A 22919-nucleotide genomic window follows, 5' to 3' on the forward strand; every position below is an offset into this window, starting at 1 on the left:
TCTATCTATCTATCTATCTATCTATCTATCTATCTATCTATCTATCTGTGTGTATAAACATATATTATATAAAATATATACAGAATTGGAAATTTTCATGGGGAGGCATTAATATCTAAGGGAAGTAAGAAAGTCTCACTTAAGAGAAAGTGTTTTGTTTGAAAGACACTATTGAGTCAAAGAGCCAGAGAGGTAAGAGGAAAGTACACTCTAGGCATGTTGTATATCATTTATAAATATATGTCGAATGAACTAATGAATATTAGAATTCTCAGCTAGATATTTAATATTAAATATCATATTATATGAGACAATTATATAGTTGAATACAGGAGCCATATCTCTACAGCATAGGTCTCATGAAAATATAAGCATAAAAGTTTGTATGGTAATCAATAACATGTGATAATCCATTTTAGTAAGCATGGTATAAGTTATCACTGAAGTCAGACCAAGTTTGCAAAGTACGTCAAATTAAGATCTTATCTCAACCTTTCCATTCCTTACCATGTGGCCTTGGGAGGTAGAGGTCTCTCTTCGCCTTGGCTGCTTATTGCAAAGTAAGGGTAATTAATTTTCTCCTGACCTTCAATTTCTCCCACACTGTAGTTCGCCTTTCCACAACTTGGATAAGTTCTCTTAAATATTATGTTCTATCACTCCCTTTCTCAACAACAAACAATAGTTAATACGAAATCCAAGCTTAGTTAATTCTTCCAATATCCAGTCTGCCTCTCTGGTCTTTTGAGTTGGATATAATACTTTTGCTTGCTCTCTGGATTCAACACTTTATTCTCCCAACTTGAACATTTAATGTGCTCCTTAATGAGATCAATATCTATGAACTTTAGTTTTCCTGCCTGACTAAGCTAAAAGTAATAATTTAATCATGCCTTCACCTAGTTTATTGTCATTTTTTCAATATTCAGATCATTGACAGTTTTTCTAGTTTCTGTACAAAAACATCCCCCTGTAAGTAGGATTCACCCCATGTATCAGAGTAGAGAGGTCACCTTTAGGCAAGAGCCTCATATACATTACTGCATTAAATTATAAATCGTGAGTATGGTAACTAAGGTCTTTGGTGAGGAGGTGGCCTTCTTCTGAAACAATGGTGAAGACATGTCAGCATTATTAAAATACATATGAAAATTTTTTTATAATAAAATCATGATTGGATAAGAGTTCATTTTCTGAGAGTATTTAAGAGATGAATCATAAGGAACTGGAGGAAATGAATATGACTGCCTGAACTTTCTCATTCACATAGATCTGGACATGTCGACCACTTCAGCTTTGCAGAGGAACCCCAAATTAGAGGCATCCCTCCGACAAGAAACATGCAATCCCAACAGTGGCACCAGTTTTGAAGGAGGAAGAGAAGCCAGCATGCTTGGAGGCTTTAGATGGAGTAGCTGAAATGCAGGGTTCAGGCATGATGACAATAACTCCAACTGGCCATAATGTTAGCATGAGAGTAGAGCTTCATCTAGAGGTAACATAAATTTAAACAATAATAAAGTAACCGTGTATTAAGTAGACTAAACAGAACACAGAAAGTTCAGGAACAAGATAGGGACACAAGGAGCAAAATCACCTAGGTCCCCAGAAAGGAAAAAGGTAGGAAAAACTAGGCAAATCAGGGATGCTCAAAAGTGCAGTGGGAGAACTTGTGGGGCCAGAGAGCAGAGGGTTTCCCATCTAGGAAGTCAAACGTGAGCATAAAGTTTCTAAGGACCAAGGACCTTAGAAAAATAGAGGAAGGATACAAGGACAGATCTTCAGGGTTGATGTAATAATGTTGACTAACTGAGTGATGAATGCTAGACTGTTAGAATGACTCTTAGGAGACCCAGAAGGCTTGTCATGACTATCATAATAAATGGACCATGATTACAAACCTGGGCACTCTCAAGGGACATTATAGCCATTTCATAAAGTATAACATTTTTCCGATGGTGCTTTTTATCATATTAATCTATAAAGTCCTCTTCAAACATCAACTGCTTGATAATAATGCCCCTAAGCTTCTATCTTGGGTATTTGTTGGAGAATCTTGATTCCTTTTGGGTAACTATGTCTTTAATAAATGAATATTCAGCATGTATAAGATTAGAATGACAGGCTGACAGTGAATGGTTTAATCTGATCTGGCAGACATGCAGATTTCATTGGGGTCTAGAAATAAGGAAGCATAATTACCCACTGGAGGATGGTGGAATGAGTAAGAAAAAAAAAACTGCTCCCAGGAAAGAATCTGATATGTGGAATTAACACATTCATGTGAATAGGTTAATTCATGAAATGACAGAATCTTAGAAGTGGATGGTATATTAGAGGTCACTTCCCTTCCTATTTTCAGATGAGTAAACTGAGATCCAAGGGAGTGATGTGACTTGTCCAAAGTTACTTTGTGCCCAGTGGATGAATCCATAAGCTATGTCATTTAATTCTTCTAGTTGTAAGTCACTGTAGTGGAACCAACCCTAACCTGGGAAGAACTGTTTATGAGACTTAATCTCTAATTACTTCTCTGATATTGCACAAATAATTTCTCACCTCTAGGCCTCAGTTTTCTTCTCTGTAAAATAGGGACAATACTATTTATATGTCCTTATTTCTAGACTTGTCTGAGGATTAAATGAGAGTATAGATGAGAGGCAAAAACAAACCTTTGTAAAGATTTAAACTATTTTCATTGCCATTCTACCAGGGCTGTTTCTTCTATATCAATGTCTAAATCCCCTCAAAGAGAATCAACATTGTAAGCCATCTCTGTTATTATGAAATGAAAGATTTATTTTTTGGAAAAGGAATGTTAGGCATTAGGAGCTGTTACTTTGGTTATCAAGGAGTTTCCCAGTACTTTGCTCTACAAGGCACTATCTATTCCTCCTCTACATAAGGTCACCTTTTCCTGAATGCTATCACATGGTCACACTTTCGAAATTATTAAAATTTAAGTGGGCATGAATATTCTAAAGAGAACCTATAAGAAAAAAAAATAGAGCTAACAAAATTTGCTTAAACTTTCAGTAAGAGTTCTACTTTGCCTACAAGTTCTGATTGCTACTGTTTTTTATTTTTGTTATTAACACACACATGCATACACATGTGCATGCTAGCACACTGATTGTAACAAAATATGTCCTGCAGTAGAAATTGGGTGTCATCGCCTTAAACTCTTTCTAATCCAGGCACAATATAATCCCTGATACCTATATAAAAACCTTGCAATCAAAATTTTTCTTTTTCCCATATGGGACTTGATCTTACACTTAACACTTTTCTCCCAAATCATGCTTATTAATCAACAACAGAAAAGTGTTTTCACAGAATGTGGCACTTTGACTTTTTGATGTTTCTTTAATGGTGATTTAATTAATATAATGGAACCTTGTTTAAACCTTGGTAACAGGGTTGCCTTTATTGGAAATATTTCTTATTATAACTTCTCTGTGTAACTGTGAAAGAGGCATAATATTTCACCTTGTACAGAGGGAATACATTATGAACAACTATTTAGCATAATCCATGTGATAGTGAGATAGTTTATATAACTACATTTAACTCTTGTTTTCAAGGTGAGAGACGGTGAGTTAGTAAGGTTGATACAAATTTATGGCAGGGGTGATTTTTCCTGCAATGCAATTACATGGTAGAGATAGGATTACACATTAAAAAGATAATTTTAAAAATTTACTCTCATGTTTAAATGAAGTAACATGTAAAATGATTTGCAAACCTTAAAATACTATATGAATTTTAGATATAAGACAGGTACAATTATTTTAAATCTGTTGTATAATGTGAAGCAACTTAATGAACTAATATATTTCCCTCCCTCTTTCTTTTCCTCTGTCTCTCTCCCCCTCCCACCTCCCTTCTCTCTTCTCTCTTCTGTCTCCTTGAAAACGCTTGCTGCAATGGGAGTAAATTTACTACAAATGAGATAGATTCTGCATCCATAATGTAATGTACCACACAATGATTTTGCCTACTTTACTCTTAAGCCACATATTTAGTTTATTTTCTTCTCTCCTCCCCCATTTCTATCTGCTACAGAATCAGAAGTGACTGAAAACATTTGGTCTTCTTAGAGGAATTCTTAAACTATTTTGTTTCATGCACACCTTTGGCAACCTGATGATTCCTATGAACCTTTTATCAAAACAATGGATTACAAAAGAAACCAATTATACTGAAATACTGTTAGCAAAATATTAAGAAAACAAGTTCATAGACTTCTAGGTTAAGAATGTTTGCTCTATAAGACCACAGAATTTTAGAATGTGAAGGGACCTTGGACATTAATTAATACAAAATGCTCATTCACATATGAAGCCTAGAGAAATGAAATCTTACAGTTAGCTATCAGCAAGTTGGGTTCTCAGTTTGGTATTCTATTTGTTTTACTACATTGATTTGTTATGATCAGTCTTCTTTACTCTATGGGCAATTACAAACTTTAAAGTAACAAAGTTTCTTTATAGAATCAATATAGTTGAATCTTGGAGTTGAAAGATACTTCTCTCTTTAATGTATCTCCCCTAAGTCTTTCATCTATGATCTAACATTTTCCAGCTCTTTCCAATGACTTATGTGTGACAATGTTTAAAATTTGCCATACTGGTATCTCTACATACCTCATCTGCACATGTTCTAGATTTTTTCAACCTTTTACTTTTTATCATATTACATTTTATCTTATTAAAATCACCCTATTGTTTAACCCTTTGAAAATTTTTCTGCAAAATAATTGTCAAAAATATATTTGGAAATCCAATAAGCATTAAACCCAGCTAACACTTTTATTATCTACTTTTTTTACACTATTATTATCCAGTCCTCTTTTTTTCCAACAAGGAAGTCACACAAGAGGTCACTTGTCCTGTTGAAATCAGTCATTACAAATCATGGCATGACAAATTCATCGCCACAAAACTTTCAATTACATAATTTTTCATTAGAGAAAGGTAGACCTAGATTTTTATGCCATATATGTGTTATAGTGCCTATAATGCTGTGCCTGGTATCAAGAAGACCTGAATTTAGTCTGCCTCAGACATTTACTAGTTTTATTACTCTGGACAAGCTCCCTCAGTACCCCCTGTTTGTTCAATGGGGGAGTATCATGATATTACAAATATAAAGTTCTTTGGAAAAGCTTAACATTCTGTATAAATGCTAGCAATTAAATTAAATAAATAAGATGATTCGGCACAACAAATGGATGTCTACAATGCTGCAATTCACCATACCTACCACTTTTATTTGACATTCTCCATATCCCATCTTTGCTATTCCAGTTTTTACCCGCTTAATATTTTTGAGGAGAAAAATATGAAAGTTTTTTAGACTTTTTTTCTCATTAAGTACATATTTTGTTCGCCAGCATAATCAACAAGTGCTTTGAGGCCTTACTGGGTGACATGAATGGCCCTGCCAGATGAAGGCAAAAGACAGAATAAATATGGTTAACTGCTCTAAGTACTCTATTGTTACCTGAGCTTTATATCACCTCAGGCTTCATGTGACTACATTCATCTTATTAGGGGACAGAGTTTATTTTCAAAGCAGGGAAGATCTTCAAATTCCCATTGCCATTACACCTGGCCATCTCCCCATTAAACTCACCCCTACAATCCTTCTCTTCCTGCTTTTACTTGTTTCCTCTTTCATTAGAATATAACTGCCTTGATGGGAGTCATAGGGTTTTGAATTATTTGCTTAAAAAAAACTTTTCTATACATCTATTAATCAAATCTACTATCTAAATGTATAAAAATGTAATAACAAATTATTCAGGATGTTTTAGCTTCTTTCATTATTGAACTGAACATTCTAATATTATAGCCAATATGCTGTTATACTATTACACACATATATCAGACAATTCATCAATCAATAAGAGCTCACAGAATATATGTCAGATACTTTATGAAGCACTACATCGTTTCTGTGTGCAACTCACACCTGGTTGAGAAGAGGAGACATAAATATAAAAAGATACTATGCATTTTAATGCACTTAACATTATGACATAACTACAGGATAATAGCACAACACAATACTAATTGCAGGGGTCCTACCTTATTCGTTAGGACCAATTGAGGTTCTGTGTTGGTATGAGTTGTCAGATCTGGTTACTTTCCTGAAATTATCTTGAAATTATTAATTTGGTTGTTTCACAGTTCTTTGATAGGACAATGTTACTATCAAAGTCCCATTAAGATAACATAGGCAATTGTGGAAACGGAGAGGGAGGAGGGGAAAATGAGGAGGTTGGAGTGTTGAAAGGGATTGAATATGAATACAATAAAAACAGCCCAGAAATCCTTCCATGTAATACCATCTATAGTTACTATTCTTAAGGCTTGCTTTCATACCTTTAGTGCAACAAATATAATGGAGTAGGAATATTACTTACATATTTTAACTATAAAGGGGGTTGAAGATAATTGAGTTGTGGTCCATCAAACAGCCTTCTTACAGCAAAGCAAGCCTCGAAGCTAGTATGTGGCCCATTTTAACATTCTATACTATTAAACTGCCCTAACAGCATCTTAAAGGACCAAAATTTTTATTATTATTCACCAAATCTCCACATGTGGTATGAAAAGATTAGACAAGTCTTAAGCAGGCAGGGATTTAAATCCTGACTGATAATACAGTGGCGAAATTATACACAGTAAAAGCAGAGAAGAAGGGGTAAGGGTTTAGCAAAAAGGAAGATTTAATCTGGGGACAAAAACCTTCATATAAATCCAGCCTTTCTATTCTGGATGATTATTTCATAAGCTGGATCTTGGGCTGTTGATCTCTTAAACTGATTACTGAAAATTGTATGCACTTTTAGAAAGAGTCACTGACTGACTTGCATTTAAGACAGATTTCCCAATCACATTTTTTATTCCTTAAGAATATGGAATTGCATAATACTGTTGATATTTTGCAATAATACAGAAATCTTGAAATTCGATTTGTCAAAAAGCTGTGTAATTATAGGATACAATAACTACAACACATTTGATAAACCTGTGATAAAAGAACACACTGAATACCTACACAGAAGAGACCCAATTCCAAAAGACAAGATCATTTGGTCAATGAAAGCAATAATGATGGGGAAATATTTTCTCTTCACCATTAAATTATTAGAGTTTGGCCAAGGATAAAACAAGTCATTTGAGTTTTCACTAAAAAGACCACTTTGTAAGAAGGACAGAATGCCAGGATTCTTTGGGTGTTGGACTTCCCTTGGCAAGGGGTTTATGTGGTTTGAGCAGTCTTAGAATATAGAAAGAATTTTAAACCACAAAAATGTTTTTAAATTGCTAAAATATCACTTTGTGCTAACAAAGACAAGCTATAACCTGGACATAGCCATTATTCTGCATAATGCTTTAATTTATTTATTCTAATGCTTGTAATAAAGAATTTCAGGTATAGTATTGTTTATCCAATTGAATTGAGTTTTAAATTTTGTGTACAATATATGTATGTGTGTGTATATATACACACAAAATTATACGTAAATACATAAATATATAGTGTATATACATGTTTATATATAAAGTCTCCTAAATATTATAGCTTATCAAAAGTGAATCAATAATAATAATTATTATTATATCAACAATAACTCACAGATATTTAATGCTTTAGAAATGAATTACCTAAGTGAATTGCACGTTAAAAGAGAACTCAATCACCAGGAGGCATAATGCTCACTATGTGCAATTTTAAGCTGAGTGAAATCAATGAAACCATGTTGTTACTAAAGGTAAAATGTAGATAATGTTCCCAGGCCAATTCTCTTGTTTAAAACAATCATTTAATCAAATTTATTTCAAGTAACTTTATTCTCTCTAATATGTAACCAATTACATTTTATTTTCAGAACTGGAAGAAACATAAAGACGCAAGCCAACAATGGGCTTATAAAATCATAAATTTAGAACTTGAATTGTCCTCAGTTCAATTAATTCATTTTAAAGAAGAGGAAACTAAGGCTAAACATTCGGTAAATTGTCCAAAGTCCTACAGAGGATAAGCATTAGAGACTGAATTTTTTGAGTTTGAGTCCTATGATTCCAGAGACAGATGCAAGAGAGCACAACAAAATGAAGACTGCTTTGAGCAACCAGAATTTCACTTGGACTCTGCTAGTGCTATTCTCCATTACTACTGATGATTGGGTTCACATAGGTATGTGACCAACATCGTACAGTATCATACAGCCAATTCTCCAAAAATGATGGCTGAATAAAGCGGTGCTTACTAAGTTTAATGTTGATGAAGCTGTTCACAGTGCTTGGCATATGGTATGTCTAAAGACATGAATTCTTCATGATTGCTGAATGGATTATCAAAATCAGATTTTAGGGGCCAGAATTATTTGATAACTTGCTTAGACAGGTTGATAGGATGATCATTAAGTTCTCCAATTGACTTCCTATTTTGTCATCACAGGTAACAGTCATCTTAGTGAATACATATGGTTTATTACTAGTTTTGTTGTTATTATTGTTTTTTTTAACATACTGTTTCCATCTTATTGCTTACTGTCTTGCTCATATTGTCTGTCTGATATATCAAAGCACATGTCTATCCATGAAAGACATGTGAAAGTTTTTAAAGGGCAGGATCATTTAATATAGTTTTGTATTACCCACACAAAATACAGCACAGTACTAAAACATATAAGGTCTTACAAAACAACTTGATGAATTTAATTACGACATTATTGATTTCTGCTATTGACTAGTTTCTGTCTTAATGTACACTAATACTGGGTAACTCATTTATTACTAAACTAAAATAGCATAATACTTTACCATGGCTTAAAGAAGAGTGTGTTCCTGAGAAATATACAACTAAATTATAAACTCTATCTAGGCCCATCAAACTTCTAGGATGGGCCCTAGGATGTATGTTTATTGTCTTAGCACCAGTGAATCGATGTTCAGAGAAATCTATGAGTGGTAGCTAGGTGGTGCAGTGAATAGAGCACTGGCCCTGGAGTCAGGCAGACCTGAGTTCAAATCCAACCTCAGATTCTTAGCACATACTAGTTGTGTGACCTTGGGCAAGTTACTTAATCCCGATTGCCCTACCTTCAACCCTTCAAAGACAAAAATCATACAAACTAACAGAGAAAACCATGACCAGTATGGCCACAGAACAATCAAGTTTTTGGCTAAAGTAATGCTTAAGAAACAAATCATTAATTTATAAAGGAGTTTGTTTCTATCTGTGTTGGCAGAAAATACCTCCACACTGATAAAAATCACTTAGCCCTAGGTTATTGAAGAAATCTGTTTATCATTGTGTTTAGATGGCCAAGCAAATACTAATTTGACTTAGAAGAATACCGTTTAAAAGACTATTTGCTTATTTTAACAAGTGCATGGGTAAATTTGGCTAATTATTCTTCTATTGAATCCTACAAATCACACTAATAAGAGTGAAACAAAAATCAATTATGTTTTCCTTATGAAATACATAGGCAACATAAAATAATGGATAGAGAGCCAGTCTCAACACCTGGAAGAACGGGGTTCAAGATCTGAAGTCACTCAGGGATATAGGTGACTCTCAAAAATTATAAGTTGCAGAGAAGATAACAGTTTCCTCACCCAATTCCCATTTCTTATTCTTGTGCCCTAATACACTGTAATTGGTTATCAGAATGGAGAATACCACCTTAACATTTCATATTAGAAATTTAGAAAAATAAAATAGTATAAGAAGTAGGGGGTTTTCTTTCCTAAGTCAACATGCTAGACTCAAGGTAAATGAATGGTTTACAACCTTCCTTTAAATCTAGCTCTTTAAAATATCAGCAGAATTACTTGAATAGTGAGAGCTCCAATACTGAGAAGGAAGTTAGCTAGCCTTAAAATGGAACTTCTGTATTGGTTATATTTCATAGAAAAAAAACACATGGAAATTAGATGCAATTTTCTACAGCCACCAACAGCCAGCCCTGGGGAAAGTTAGAAAAATATCAGGGCAACAAATGTGCTTTGCTAAGTATAGAACTCATGTCATCCTCAGGGATTGTGACTTTGAAACTGAACATACTGTTAGAGATTTGTGTTTTAAAATTTGACAAATGGAACAAAACCATCTCTTTGTAGAATTTTCCTTCCCATCCTTCTAGAGCATCGCTGAATTCCCTCAAGGCAACACAAGGAACATGAAGGAAAAGAAACCATATATTTTCACTCAGATTGATTTTTATCAAACTCTTGTATTTGGAAAATAATTCCAGATATTCTGCTAAGCTGGATAAGCATTCATCAATTATACATATGCCTACCCTAAATAGAGTCACAATAAGAATAAGGTTATGTCTATACAAACAGAATTAAATGTTTAGATGAACTATACACATGTTTTAATTCATGGGAAAAATGATAAAGAGAGTTTGGAACCCAGATTTTCCCATGAATTGCTACAACTCCACAAATTTTTATTTTGCTTATGAAGATACTGCCCTGTGACCATGCCTCCATAATTTAGTGGTTTCCAACAATACTGTGTTATTTTCTCAAACAAAGCTTTATTTCTTTCCCTCTGTATACCATGTGTTTGATTTTATTGGATTTAGAGTTTGCATTAAATATAAAGTGGACTGGAGCCCCTGCTAAGTCATTAGGGTCAGCTATCACGATTCTCACCACATCTTACCATTAACCTAAGTGATCCTGAATTTCTATCTTAACTTTTTGGAAGGAGTATCAAGTAGTCACTTTGTCTAATAACTTTATCTTCAAGTGTCATTTTCAATTGCTTATTAATTTATTTTTAATTATTTTTAACTTATCATATTCCAAACTGATTTGAGGTGGATTATATACCAAGTTTAAAACAAAATATTACAACTGGGAATAGTAACAGTGTAGAGATCATTAAAATAAAACAGGGTCAGGTGATAAAGTCAGATGAATAATACAGCTTCCAGTGAATAAGGCTCTAAAGTTTACAGGTCAAGGTGAAAAAGGAAATAAACAACTTCCTATAAATTTAATTTTTCTGAAGAAAGATGCATACGATTTATCTAGGATTAAATTCAATAAATTTTCCTCATGGTTTCTCATATAAAGGATATTGGATGACACAATGGATAATATTTTCAACTGTATTTGTACAAAATAACTGAAATGACTGAAAGCCGGGTGTGGAGGGAGGAAAGAAAAGAACAACTGAAATGTTGATTCAAATGGGCATTTCAGATATTGACTCTGCAAAAGAAGAGGGCACAGCATTAAATTATAACTCAGTGAAGACATCTGTGGAGAATTATTGTGTGCTAATCTAAATTAAATACAGGGATGGGACCAGAGACTCTAGATGAATGGGTGGTTTAATAAAGCCTAGCTCCCTCAAACAGTAGTTTTTTTGTTTTTGTTTTTTCAAGTGAGCATTTGGTGGGAGAAAAACTGTGTGCCTAATGACTGAAATTTCTAACAAGTGTTTGTTGTATGATCTTATTAATTATAAATCCTGTTGATAAACAATTCCATTCATTCATTCATCTATTTATTCAATAAACATTTGCTATGCATCAGCTAGGAACCAGGTACTATGCTAGGTCCTGCGGATACGAAGACAAAAATAAGCAGACAAAAAGTGCTATTTCAAAGTATTTTATGCAGAAACCTACCTTTTTAATGACAGAAAAAGATAAGTGCTTAAAATAAGCATGTAGAGGAAACACTTTAGAAAGCAAAAAAAGCTGACTTGTAAAGAAGCAGATCTTAGGAGAATATGCTGGGAACAGGTTCTTCTGCAGGGGTATGCGATCATGAAACCATGATCTGAGCAAAGGAGAAAATTTTGTTAATGGTGTTGATAGAACCTTCATTTAAATGGGTATAATCATAAGATCAGAGCATAAGCATTGAAATGTGTCACTTTATCCTGCAAAAAGAAATTGCTTTTGAAAAACAGCTCTGCATTGCTAGTCCCTTGTCATACTTACATTCAGGCTGGGTGGCCACTTTAATAGGCTGAGAACTCTCCCCTGGTCCCCGTTCATTATAGGCCACAACTCGGAACGTGTAAGTTGCTTCTGGCTTCAGGTTTCCAACTGTAAGTTGAAGGGACCCAGGCTGGGATGTATTCAATGCTCGCTCCCTGAGAAATAATAATTCCACAGAAACATTACACTTAATCTATTTAACTTGATTTTTTTTAATGTGGGAGATAGGGTAAAAATGTGGACAAGCTAGGCAAAAAATAAATGCCCACACTCTTAATTCTGACTTTGGATATAATTCTAGGACTTCAAAGGTTTACTATGGAAAATTGACTCTTTGTGATGGCGTACCTGGGGTCTAAACCAACTTGTAAAACCAGTTTGTACAATTGTAACTGCAATTTGTATTGTAAAATTCTAATCTGTAAAATCCCTTTCCCAGCCTCAAACTCTGCCCCTTCCCCCTATCTGCACTCCACCTAGGCAATACCTTGTGACTCCTTTGTTCTTCCTTAATCTCTTCTTGTCTCCTCAGGTCTGGCCCAAACACTCCTTTGTCCTTGCCTCAGGTCTCCTCTGGTCTGACCCAAATCTCATCTAAACTACCTATGCACTAAAGTCACAAGTTCCTCTCTGTCAGCTCTAACCTTTATCTATGCACTGAGGTCGCTTCCCTCCATCTGGTCAGCCCTGACAATGGCAGCCCTACCCTTTAAAAGTAAAAGCCTGTACCCCTCTCACTCAAAGATCCCCTAAAGGACTCTTGCCCACTTCTCATGGAAGCCTAACAATAAACTTCTACAACTCTCACCCCAATTAAGCCTGAGACCTTGAATTCTTTCCAGACTCTATTGAAGGTTTTCTGGTCTTAGATAAGATCAGAATTCCTGATGAACCTATTGGGATTCCATCTCTCATCAATTGGAAGAGCCTAGAGATAAACATGATGGGGGCTTCAGGAAAATGGTTGGCTAGGGACGTTTCTCCATTAACCTTTATTCTAGAGATTCTTCCCTGGATTTCTAAAAATGTCCAGTGAAAAACTTACAAGAAACAAAGAGCTATTCAAAGAAAAAGGAACATCCAGAACATAAACAGGGATGTGGATTTGTTAAACACCTACCTAAAGAGACAAACAAAAGTTCTAATTATTCCACAAATCAAGCCTTGTCAGCATTGCTAACAATCACATTTCCTTTTATTCCAGCATCTGTCCTTTTCTTTGGTGAAGAGGTAAAATGTACACTAGCACCATTGATTTGCACTACATTCAGTCTTTAAATTCAGCCATTGAGGGCATGAACATCCTTTTATATAAGGGAAAATAATGACATTTAACTCTTCTACTCTCAGATCCCATTTGTCTCTAAGAATAATTATAGCATATAATATAGTGAATTATATAATAGTATATTTATAACATATTAAGTGTATTATGTTAATGTATTTTGTTATAATATATTCATCAAACGCTGAGGCTGAGGTGTTCCAATATTATTCCCATTTTACAGAGGATAAAAGCAAGGGTCAAGTTCTTTAAGTGGCTCATTCAAGGTCACACATCTAGTAAGTGCTGGGTTTAGGATTAACCTTAGGGTTGAGAGGTATCTAGGGGAGTATGGAAGAGAAGAAGCCTCCTCCCACCCCCATAAATACCTTGAAAATGTTTCCCTAATGCATTCTATTATTTAGAGTATTTTGGGTTATTAAGCTCCAGAGCCATAATTAGAATGGCAACAAGAGCCTCATTTAAGGGTGCCCAAATCTGGAGACCACTGCATGCTTACTCTTTAGAAAGTTTGCTAAGTGATTCTGAGACTATTGGCTCCATAGCTGGAGGTTCTTCTAGTTTGAATCACAAAAATAACCTTGCTTCTGGCCTAGTCTCCAAACACCACCTCCAGGGTCCCATAACAGTAGTACTTTTCTGAGGCCTTGCTTTCTCCTTCATCCTTCATAATGTCATTGCTCTAGGGAGTTCTCAGGGAGGAACTCCCTCTACCAATGCAAATCAGCCTCTTTTCTTCAACTTAGAGTCTTTGAGAGTTGCCTGGGAGGTTGAGAAGCTAAGTGACTTTCTCTGAGTCAAACAGACATCCTGTATCAGAGGACAGATTTGAACCTAGATTTTCTTTACTTGATGGTGGGCACTCTAAAGTAAATTTTAGGATATTGTTTCTGTTCTTTGATATCTTAGTGTTAAATATTTTAATCAGACTTTTATGTTATTTTCCTTTGTCACCTTGTAGAAATGGGAGTTTTGATGAGAGGGGGTCAATTTTGGAGCGTAGGTTACTTTGGAAGAGGGAAAATCTTAATAGAATTTTAAAGGTGGGTTGGGACATTGGTCAACAACAAGACGGAATGAGGGACTCAGGATCTAGGTGGTGGGAAAAGGAGAGAGGAAAGAAGGGTATTGAAAAAAGAGAGCTATAAGAAGGTGCTAAGGACAAACTTTCTCTACCTAGAAATTTTTCCATAGGCTCACTGACAATCATGAGTTACTTTTTGAAGTAGCCAATGCTTGAGATTCACTAAACATTTAAGTGTTCAGACTCCATAAAGAAGAGTTAATTATATCAGGTATCCATAAGAAAACACCAGAAAAAATGTCATAGGAGAGAAGAATAATATAACAAAGAGATAAATTATATGGTAGAACAGTTTCTCCTGGAAGTATTGTATAACCAGCATGTATATTTTTCAAACACAAACCTGGGAAAATTAGTTTACCTGATATATTCCCAGTGATGATGCTCTAATACAAATCTGTTCATAGTATTTAGAACTGAAAGTTTGACCATTTCACTCCCTGGTGAAGAACCTTCACTGACCTCTCCTCCAACCTTGTCAACCAATACCTGCCTGCCTCCCACACACACACAGTGTGATAAGGATTAAATATGGTGCTTGGCGTTTAAAGTCCTTCACAATCTGGACTACCTCTCCATGTTAATTACACATCAGTCACACTCATGCATTCTATTTTGTTGTTGTGGTTGAGTCACTTCAGTTGTGTCTGACTCTGTTACCCCATTGGAGGTTTTCTCAGCAAAGATACTGAAGTGGTTTGCCCTTTCCTTCTCTAGTCCATTGTACGAAAAAGGAAACCGAAGTAAACAGGGTTAAGTGACTTGTCCAGGATCACACAGCTAGTAAGTATCTAAGGCCGTATTTGAATTTAGGAAGATGAGTCTTCCTGACTCCAAGTACAGAACTCTACCCACTGCACCACTTAGCATACATTTTATATTCTAGTCAAACTGGGTTACTTCCTCTTCTCAATACATGATATTCCATTATCTGACTCCACTTCTTTGTATGGGCCCTCCTCCATTCCTGAAATGCTTTCCCGTATCATCTCTACCTCTTGGAACACATCTTCTTTCAAGACTCGGATCAATTGTCATCCCTTTCAAGAGGCCTTTCCTGATTACCTCAGTGGCCAGTGCTCTTCGGAAATCATTGAATATTTATTTTTTAAAATATATTTTATTGCATTATCAGAAATCAAGTAACGTCTTCCCTGTGTAGGTTCCTTGAGGGTAGTGACTGTCTTGTCTTACTTTTTAAAATTATCTGAAGACAATTATCCAGCATATGATGTGATAGTAATGGCATTTAAAGATCCCCCTGTACTGGCTTGGTTTTTGGTTTGATTGTGTTAAAATCCAGAGCTTGTTAATCCCACCTGTGGGATGGACTTGTTGACATGAAAAGAGAGTCCTGAACTGAGAGGAGCTGGTGATGTAGATTTGGAGAGACACAAGAGAGAGGCAGAAGAACTTTTTGGAAGCAGCGCTTTTGGAGACAGAGAGAGACTGAGAGGATTGCTGGGGGTCACTTTGAATTGTCCTGGACTTTTGAGACCTGCCCCCGGAGCTGCCAAGGACTGAGGAGACATGGCTTTTATGCTGGTACTTTGTCTGTTTTGATGTTGTTTTGCCAGATTTGTCCACTGGTGAAGGACAGTCCTGTTGTTGAAGAAGTTCTGGAACCTGGCTGTTAGTTAAGAGCTCCTGAGACTGTCCTGCAGACAGAGAGTGAATACTGTCCACTGGTGAAGGACAGTGCTGTTGTTGGAGAATTCTTGGAACTTTGCTTTTGGTTCTGAAGCCCTGAAGAAGGATTTTCTTGTTGTATGTTTACAGAAATCCTGGGAGAGGGTTTTGCTAATGTTTTCAGGGGTCCTAGAACTGTTCTGCAGACAGAGGATGAATTAATGAAGACACTGGCAATGTATCTTGTGGCCTTGCTAAGCTTTGTCTCCCCAGGAACAAAGATTGCTGAGAACTTGCCTAGTGTCAAGATGGAAGAAAAGACCTCCATTTGGGTATTAAATTCTGTGCTTAAGCTTGTTGTAACTCTGGGGGTAGATTCAATTGTGATCCAAGGGTGGGGAACTTTTGACCTTTTTGTGCTCAGTGATTGAACAAATGAGTATACTTTACTTATGATTGGAAACTAATCTCCATTTGAGAAGAGGGGTTTTGTGATGGACTAAATGAAGGTACAGCCTAGGGGTGGAGTAGTATTTAGACCAGGGACTTTGTAATTGATTGAATGAATATAAGGTCCTGGGGTGGGGTAGTCCTTGGAGATTATTTAATCACACTTAGTAAATGCTGTATTTGGAATGATGTCATGTTTTGATCTTCTCTGTTCTTGGTTTGTCACTGAATAAAATGGAGAGCCCCTATGCTGGTATTCTGAACCTTGGGAAGTTGCCTTTCCTTGGCATTGCATTACACACGATAGGAAGATTCTGAATGAATATTTATTATGTTTATTGTTTGAACTTGGGAATTACCTAATTAAACCTTCTCATGTAAGAGACAGAGAAATGGAAACAGAGATTTTCTTGACATGTCCAATGTCATAGAAAGTAAGGAAGCCTCTAACTCAAAATCCAGTGGATTTTGCATGTTGATAAGCTGCTTCTTAAAAACAACCTGCATTCCAAGAGCATTAGCCCCTCACTTGCTTTTAAATACCATTCTAGTGATTTAGAATAAGGGTCTGATTTATGAAAATTCTCTTTACACAGTTTTGTAGAAGCATTCCTAGTGTGTCACAGTGCCACAATATCAAAATAGTCACTTTCCCTGCCTGATGTACTTCTCTAGCCTTACCTTTCTCTCTAATTTAACAGAAATTCAGTGCAATAGGAACACTGCCAAATTTGGAATTAGAGGTACTGGGTTCTAATGCTGGTATTGCTACTTATTTATCTGCGTGACCTTTGGCAAGACACTTAATTTTCTTAGAGTTCAGTTTACTCATCTATAAAATGATGGAACTGGACTTGAAGATGTATAAAGTCCCTTCTTTTTGAAACTCTGATTCCATTACATTCTAGCAATATGCAGTTTATACCAAGGTAATACCACTGTGGAGCATTTGGGGAATTGATGCATATGTCACAAAGGCTAGAACTGCCGCCCAAAATTGCAGAACAGTGGCATAGAGGAAGGAAAACCCACAAACCAGCACCATAGAGAAAAGCCTCACTAAAATAATTTTCAGTGAGTTATGGCTTTGTCAGAAGCTTTTTATTGGTATTTCCTATCAGATTAACTTTGTTGAGATCAGTTAAACAAAAAGATCCTCAATCCACAGAGCTGCTGAATAGGTTCTGATAAGAAAAATAGTACCACTTTTAAAGAAGGGGAGGGAGAGCTCCTTCTTCCAGTTCAACAGTTCCTCCATAAAATCTGATGTCTCCATTTTTCTCTAGCTTGGTGTTTGCAATTTATTATTTTTGGACTTTTTCTCAGGTTCCAATGGAGGAGTAGCCAACTGTCCATGGTGACATATCCCTATGCATTGTGGGAAGAGGGTCTCTGAGCCTCTTAAATTGTCCTTTTTAGCTCAGCTCTGAGGAATACTCCTGAAGCATTTTTTGTTCACCTTATAGTTAAAAAAAATCATCCCACAAATAAGATAAGCAGTGTTTTCCACAGCAGAGTACTGATCCTGTATTCTAGCTTTCCCTGGTCTTGGCTGTAGTTATGCTCTGCTCCATAATCTTCCTATTTAAACAGTTGATAATTAAGGATTTACTTTCTCTCTCCCCCTTGTACTTTCACTCTTTATTGAGCACACTGCTGTGCAGCCCAGCATATAGCATACTCTGTTCCCAAGAAAGTCACAATGGATTCCATCATTTTTGTCCAATTACTGTGTTTGCAGTGTTCTACTTGTCATTGTGTGCTCACCTTTTCCTGGGAAAACAGAAGGAACTGGAGATCTCTGACTCTTCCTTATGCTGTCTTCTATGATTCTGAAGACATAATTAGCCTTCAGTTCCTAAGAGCTCAGATTAATGACCTGGAGCAGTAGATACCTTCTCCTGCAAAACTCATTCTTTCACTCCATTTTTCCCTGACTCTTGTTTGATGGTATGGATTGAATTCAGTGAGGAGAGATGCCCAGAATACCTCACCTATGTGTAGAGATTCCACTATAACCTCATTGATGGCAAAATATAAAGAAATGAACATATTTCCTACCCAAGATACCCCTTCTCTCTCTTTCCCTCTCTTCATCTCTCTGTCTCTCTCTCTGTCTCTCTCTCTCTCCATCCTTCTCTCCCTTCCTCCCTCCCTCCCTCTCTCTCTGTCTCTCTCTCTCTCTGTCTCTCTCTCTCTGTATCTCTGTCTCTGTCTGTCTCTCTCTTTCTCTTTCTATCTCTGTCTCTCTGTTTCTGTCTCTCTGTCTCTGTCTCTGTCTCTCTCTCTCTCTCTGTCTCTGTCTCTCTCTCTCCAATAGAATTTATTCCTCAGAATTTTGGTTTCTATTTACTTGCGGGTATGTCTTGACAGTTTCCAGGAAAGAATAGTTTGTGTCATAGAGCAGCTAGGTTGTACAGTGGATGGCACACTGGATCTGGAGTCAGGCAATTCAGATTTGACCTCAGATACTTACTAGCTGTGTGAACCTGGGAAAGTTAATTAACCTCTGTTTGCTTCAGTGTCCTCATCTGTAAAATCGGAATAATAATAGTACCTACCTTACAGGGTTATTCTGAGGATCAAACAACACAATTGTAAAGTGCTTAGTGCATCTCCATATAGTAAGAAGTACTTAAATGATAGTTATTATCATTATTGGGGACAGCTAGGTGGCACAGTGGATAAGGTGCTGGAAACAGAGTTAAGAACATGCCTGTTTCTGAGTTCAAATCTGGCCTCAAAAACTTACAGTTTTTGTAAATCATTTAATACTGTATGCCTCAGTTTCGTCATCTGTAACATGAGCTAGAGAAGGAAATGGCAAACCACTCCAGTATCTCCGCTAAAAAACACTCAAAATGTGTCACAAAGAGACAGACATGACTGAAAAATGACTGAACACAAATTAATCATCATCATTATCATCAGCAGCAGCACCACCACTATTAAGCAGGTACTACCATTGTTTTTGCCAAATAGAAATAAGGGTAGAGTACTGAGGATGTCAGGGACTTGAAAAATTTTCCCAAAGGCCTTGACAAACTCTATATAGACTCATGGAATATTAGGTCTGTAAAGAATTTTAGTGAACATTGAACCAAATCTTCTCATTTAATAGAAAACTGTATTTCATAGAGGTGGAATGATTTACCCAAGGTCACACAACTAATTAGTGGCAGAGTTGAGACTAGAATATGGGTTACCTGACTCCTAGTTCAGTGCTTTCTTCATTACAACAGTGTACCTTGATCAGACTTACTTTATAAGGTGGCATAAAATGAAACTGGTCATGAGACATCACAGTTTGGTACCTTTACCCCTAGGCCCAGAATTAATGACCTTGAATGGGAAAAAAAAATCCATTTGTCCTCATCTCCCCTTTACACTTTGAGATTCAGATTCTCATACTATTATGAGGAAATCTGAATTTAGGAGTTAAGTAAAAGACAGCTTCACTATGGATCCTTTGTAGAGTTTTTCAATAAGCATTTTTGAAATAAACGAATGTATATCATCTTGCATAAATACCAGGGGTGTTAAAATGTAATTACAACTGTTTCTTGGAACCTCTAAGGTAACAAATGCTGTCATAAAGTGTCAAACACCTAATTAGTTGCTTCGAGGTAAGAAAAAACATGTTAATATTCCTTGTGAAGAGGATGATATTAATTTTTTTAATGGACATGATTTTACCAACCAGTTAAAAAAAGCCTACCCCAACTATTATTTTCCCTTTCAAAAGTGACAATAGGAATATAACTCTTATAGAATGACACAAAGATAGATACGGAGAGGTCATTGGGGCAGAGTTGGAAATTGCACCATCTACTTCTGATAAATTCAAATAAAATATTGATGCTGGCTGTTTTTTTTTTTCTTTTTAAGAAAGATATGGAGAGTGATATCTTGGAATTTCCCTTTCTAATGTTCAGTGAATCAGTACCCATATCTCGCCAAACAATCCAAAGCATTGATTTTTTTGTTGTTACAGAATTTTAGATCTGACTGGATCCTTATGGGTCATCTACTCTAGCCCTTTTATTCTTCAAATAAGGAAGGGAGGGTCATAACTTTACCAGTTAGCTAATGGTAGAGCAAGGATTACAACCCAGAAACCTTAACTTCCAATCTTGTGTTCCTATGACACAAAAAAGAAAAGGAAGGGAAATTAATTGTTCCTGTCTTCTTTGTCAACAATAGCTATCTAAATATGCTGCGCGAGTGAAGAATGGAATGAATCTTTTCAAATTTTGATATGTAGCATCTAGCATTAGTCCAAAAAGTTGAGGAAACTAAACAGGTTCCATATATTGTAGCTATAGACAGAAATAAAAGAAAATCACAGGTTAAATTTATTTTTAAAAATATAGCAGGGACTTTTAATCATAAATCAGTTTTTTGGTCATTCAGTCATGTTTGACTTTTCATGACCATAGTATACTTTTCATGACCATAGTATATGGTCCATATGCTATGAATATCAATATTATCCATAAGGCTTTCTTAAAGATAATGGAACTGTTTGCCACTTCCATCTTCAGTGGATTAAGGAAAACAGGATCAAGAGATTTGCCCAGGGTCATCACATAGCTAGTAGGTGCCTGAGGCTGGATCTAAACTCAGGTCAACCTTACTCTAGGTCAAATGCTATATCCACTGAGCCACCCAGCTGCCTCCAAAGCAAATGGAGGTTGTGACTTAAATCAGTATTTTCATCTAAATCTGTTCTTTCATCTGGGACTAAAACTATAGGAAGATTTATACCATTCATATATATAGTACTGCTAGATCCACAGAGTGTGAATAATGAATTTCTGAAGTGGTTGCAAGTATTTGAATCTGTGCTATTTTAAAGTCATAATTATATAAAATATGGTAATTGATTCCAGCCTAATGGAACTATGTTTTTAATGTGCTTTAAATGTCTTGGACAGACACAAACACACACACACTCACACACAAATATATATGTTATATATTATATGTAATATAATACATAAACATAAAAAGATATCTCATTTGCTATAGCTGATAACCTTGTTACGTAATAACAATAATAAAAGTTCCCACATATCACATGGCATAAAATATTTTCTTCAATATAATTTGGGGCAAGTATTATTATCTCCATGTTTCCAGATGAGGAAATTGAAGATTAGCATGATAAAGTAATTAGGCCAGGGCCACAAAGTAAGTTAACGGACAAAGTGAGGTGTAGATTCCAGACCTCTTGCCACACTGTACTCACTCCAGATAATAATAAACAATTGCATAATCTTTAAATGATAAAGATGTGAAAACAATAGGGTAAATATTTAAGTCGTTCTCTAATGTTGGCAAAACAGTTTCTTCAAAACAACTCTGTGAAATGGTTGGATAACTCATTTTACAGATAAGGAAATGAATATTCTAAAATGAAATATGATTGGCCTATATCAACTGACTCTAAATCAGTTCTCTATTCTCTATAGCCCACGCCACCAACACACACACACACACACACACACACACACACACACACACACATACAATTTCCAAATTACCATTAATAAAACTCTTATCCAGAGTCAGGCTCTACTGGCTTATCTCAAAATGAGTCCTCAGCTCTCCTCTTTTTCTGTTTTCTCTCTTTTCTTTTTTCACACCCAAATTCTCTTCCTCACATAGAAAGACTTTTAGGGTCTGAGAATTGGTTCAATCACATATTTCATATTTTCAAGATTCCCACTTAACTTCCTTGGACTTTAATCTTCTCATATATAAAAGGAGTGACTAAATCTAGATTACCCCTGAAGAACTTTTCAGTTCTAAATCTGTGATCATGGCTTGCATCTCACAGGTTGCTTCCAAAATGTTAATCTCATTCTTTTAGGATTGACATTGGGACACAGAAACAGCAGCACCGGCAGGGAGTGCCTGAAATTTCCCATAATCCACTTTCTGTACAGTTAGAATGGAATCAACTTCAAGGATTCTCCTTCCAGTGACACCCACAAGGCCTACAACCACACCTTGTATACCCTGATGATGAAATTAGCTCTGAGATTGTGAGCTAATCCATCCCAACTTCTCCAATATCCACTCAGTATTGTTCAACACTGGTTCCTCATATATTCAATCTTTTCCCTCTCTATTTTCCTCATTAAAAACTGCTTCATATCATATCCCCAAAATATCCAAGGGCTGAAACACACTCAATCACCAGCGTCGAAGGAGTTTGCTGAGGCTTTTAATAGGCTGGGAGTATCGCTGATAATTGTGGACCATCGCTTGAATATTGAGTCTTCACAGGATAACTTATTTGTCTTCCCTTCCCTCATCTCACCTCCTAGGATCTCTTAACCTAATACTTATTGTAGGATATGTGAGTATACTGTTAAAAGCAAAAGTAATAACCAAGTTAGGCTTGATTTGTTTCAGAGTTGTCCTGTGTAATATGACTACCTGAATAGTTTTAAGAAATTGGGAGGAGAATC

General features: G+C 35.9%; 1 protein-coding gene across 1 annotated transcript in view; it reads right to left on the reverse strand.

Annotated features, from left to right (window-relative positions):
- Nucleotides 1-22919, reverse strand: part of LOC138173606 (netrin receptor DCC) — a 1060615-nt gene that overhangs the window by 420809 nt on the left and 616887 nt on the right. The window contains exon 10 of the mRNA XM_069103651.1: nt 11993-12147. Within this exon, the coding sequence (XP_068959752.1) occupies nt 11993-12147 (155 nt within the window). The remainder of the gene's footprint in view (nt 1-11992; nt 12148-22919) is intronic.

Source organism: Petaurus breviceps, unplaced genomic scaffold (assembly GCF_028583685.1).
Source record: "Petaurus breviceps papuanus isolate PSGF00001 unplaced genomic scaffold, PetGlider_PUasm1.0 129, whole genome shotgun sequence".
Lineage (NCBI taxonomy): Eukaryota > Metazoa > Chordata > Mammalia > Diprotodontia > Petauridae > Petaurus > Petaurus breviceps.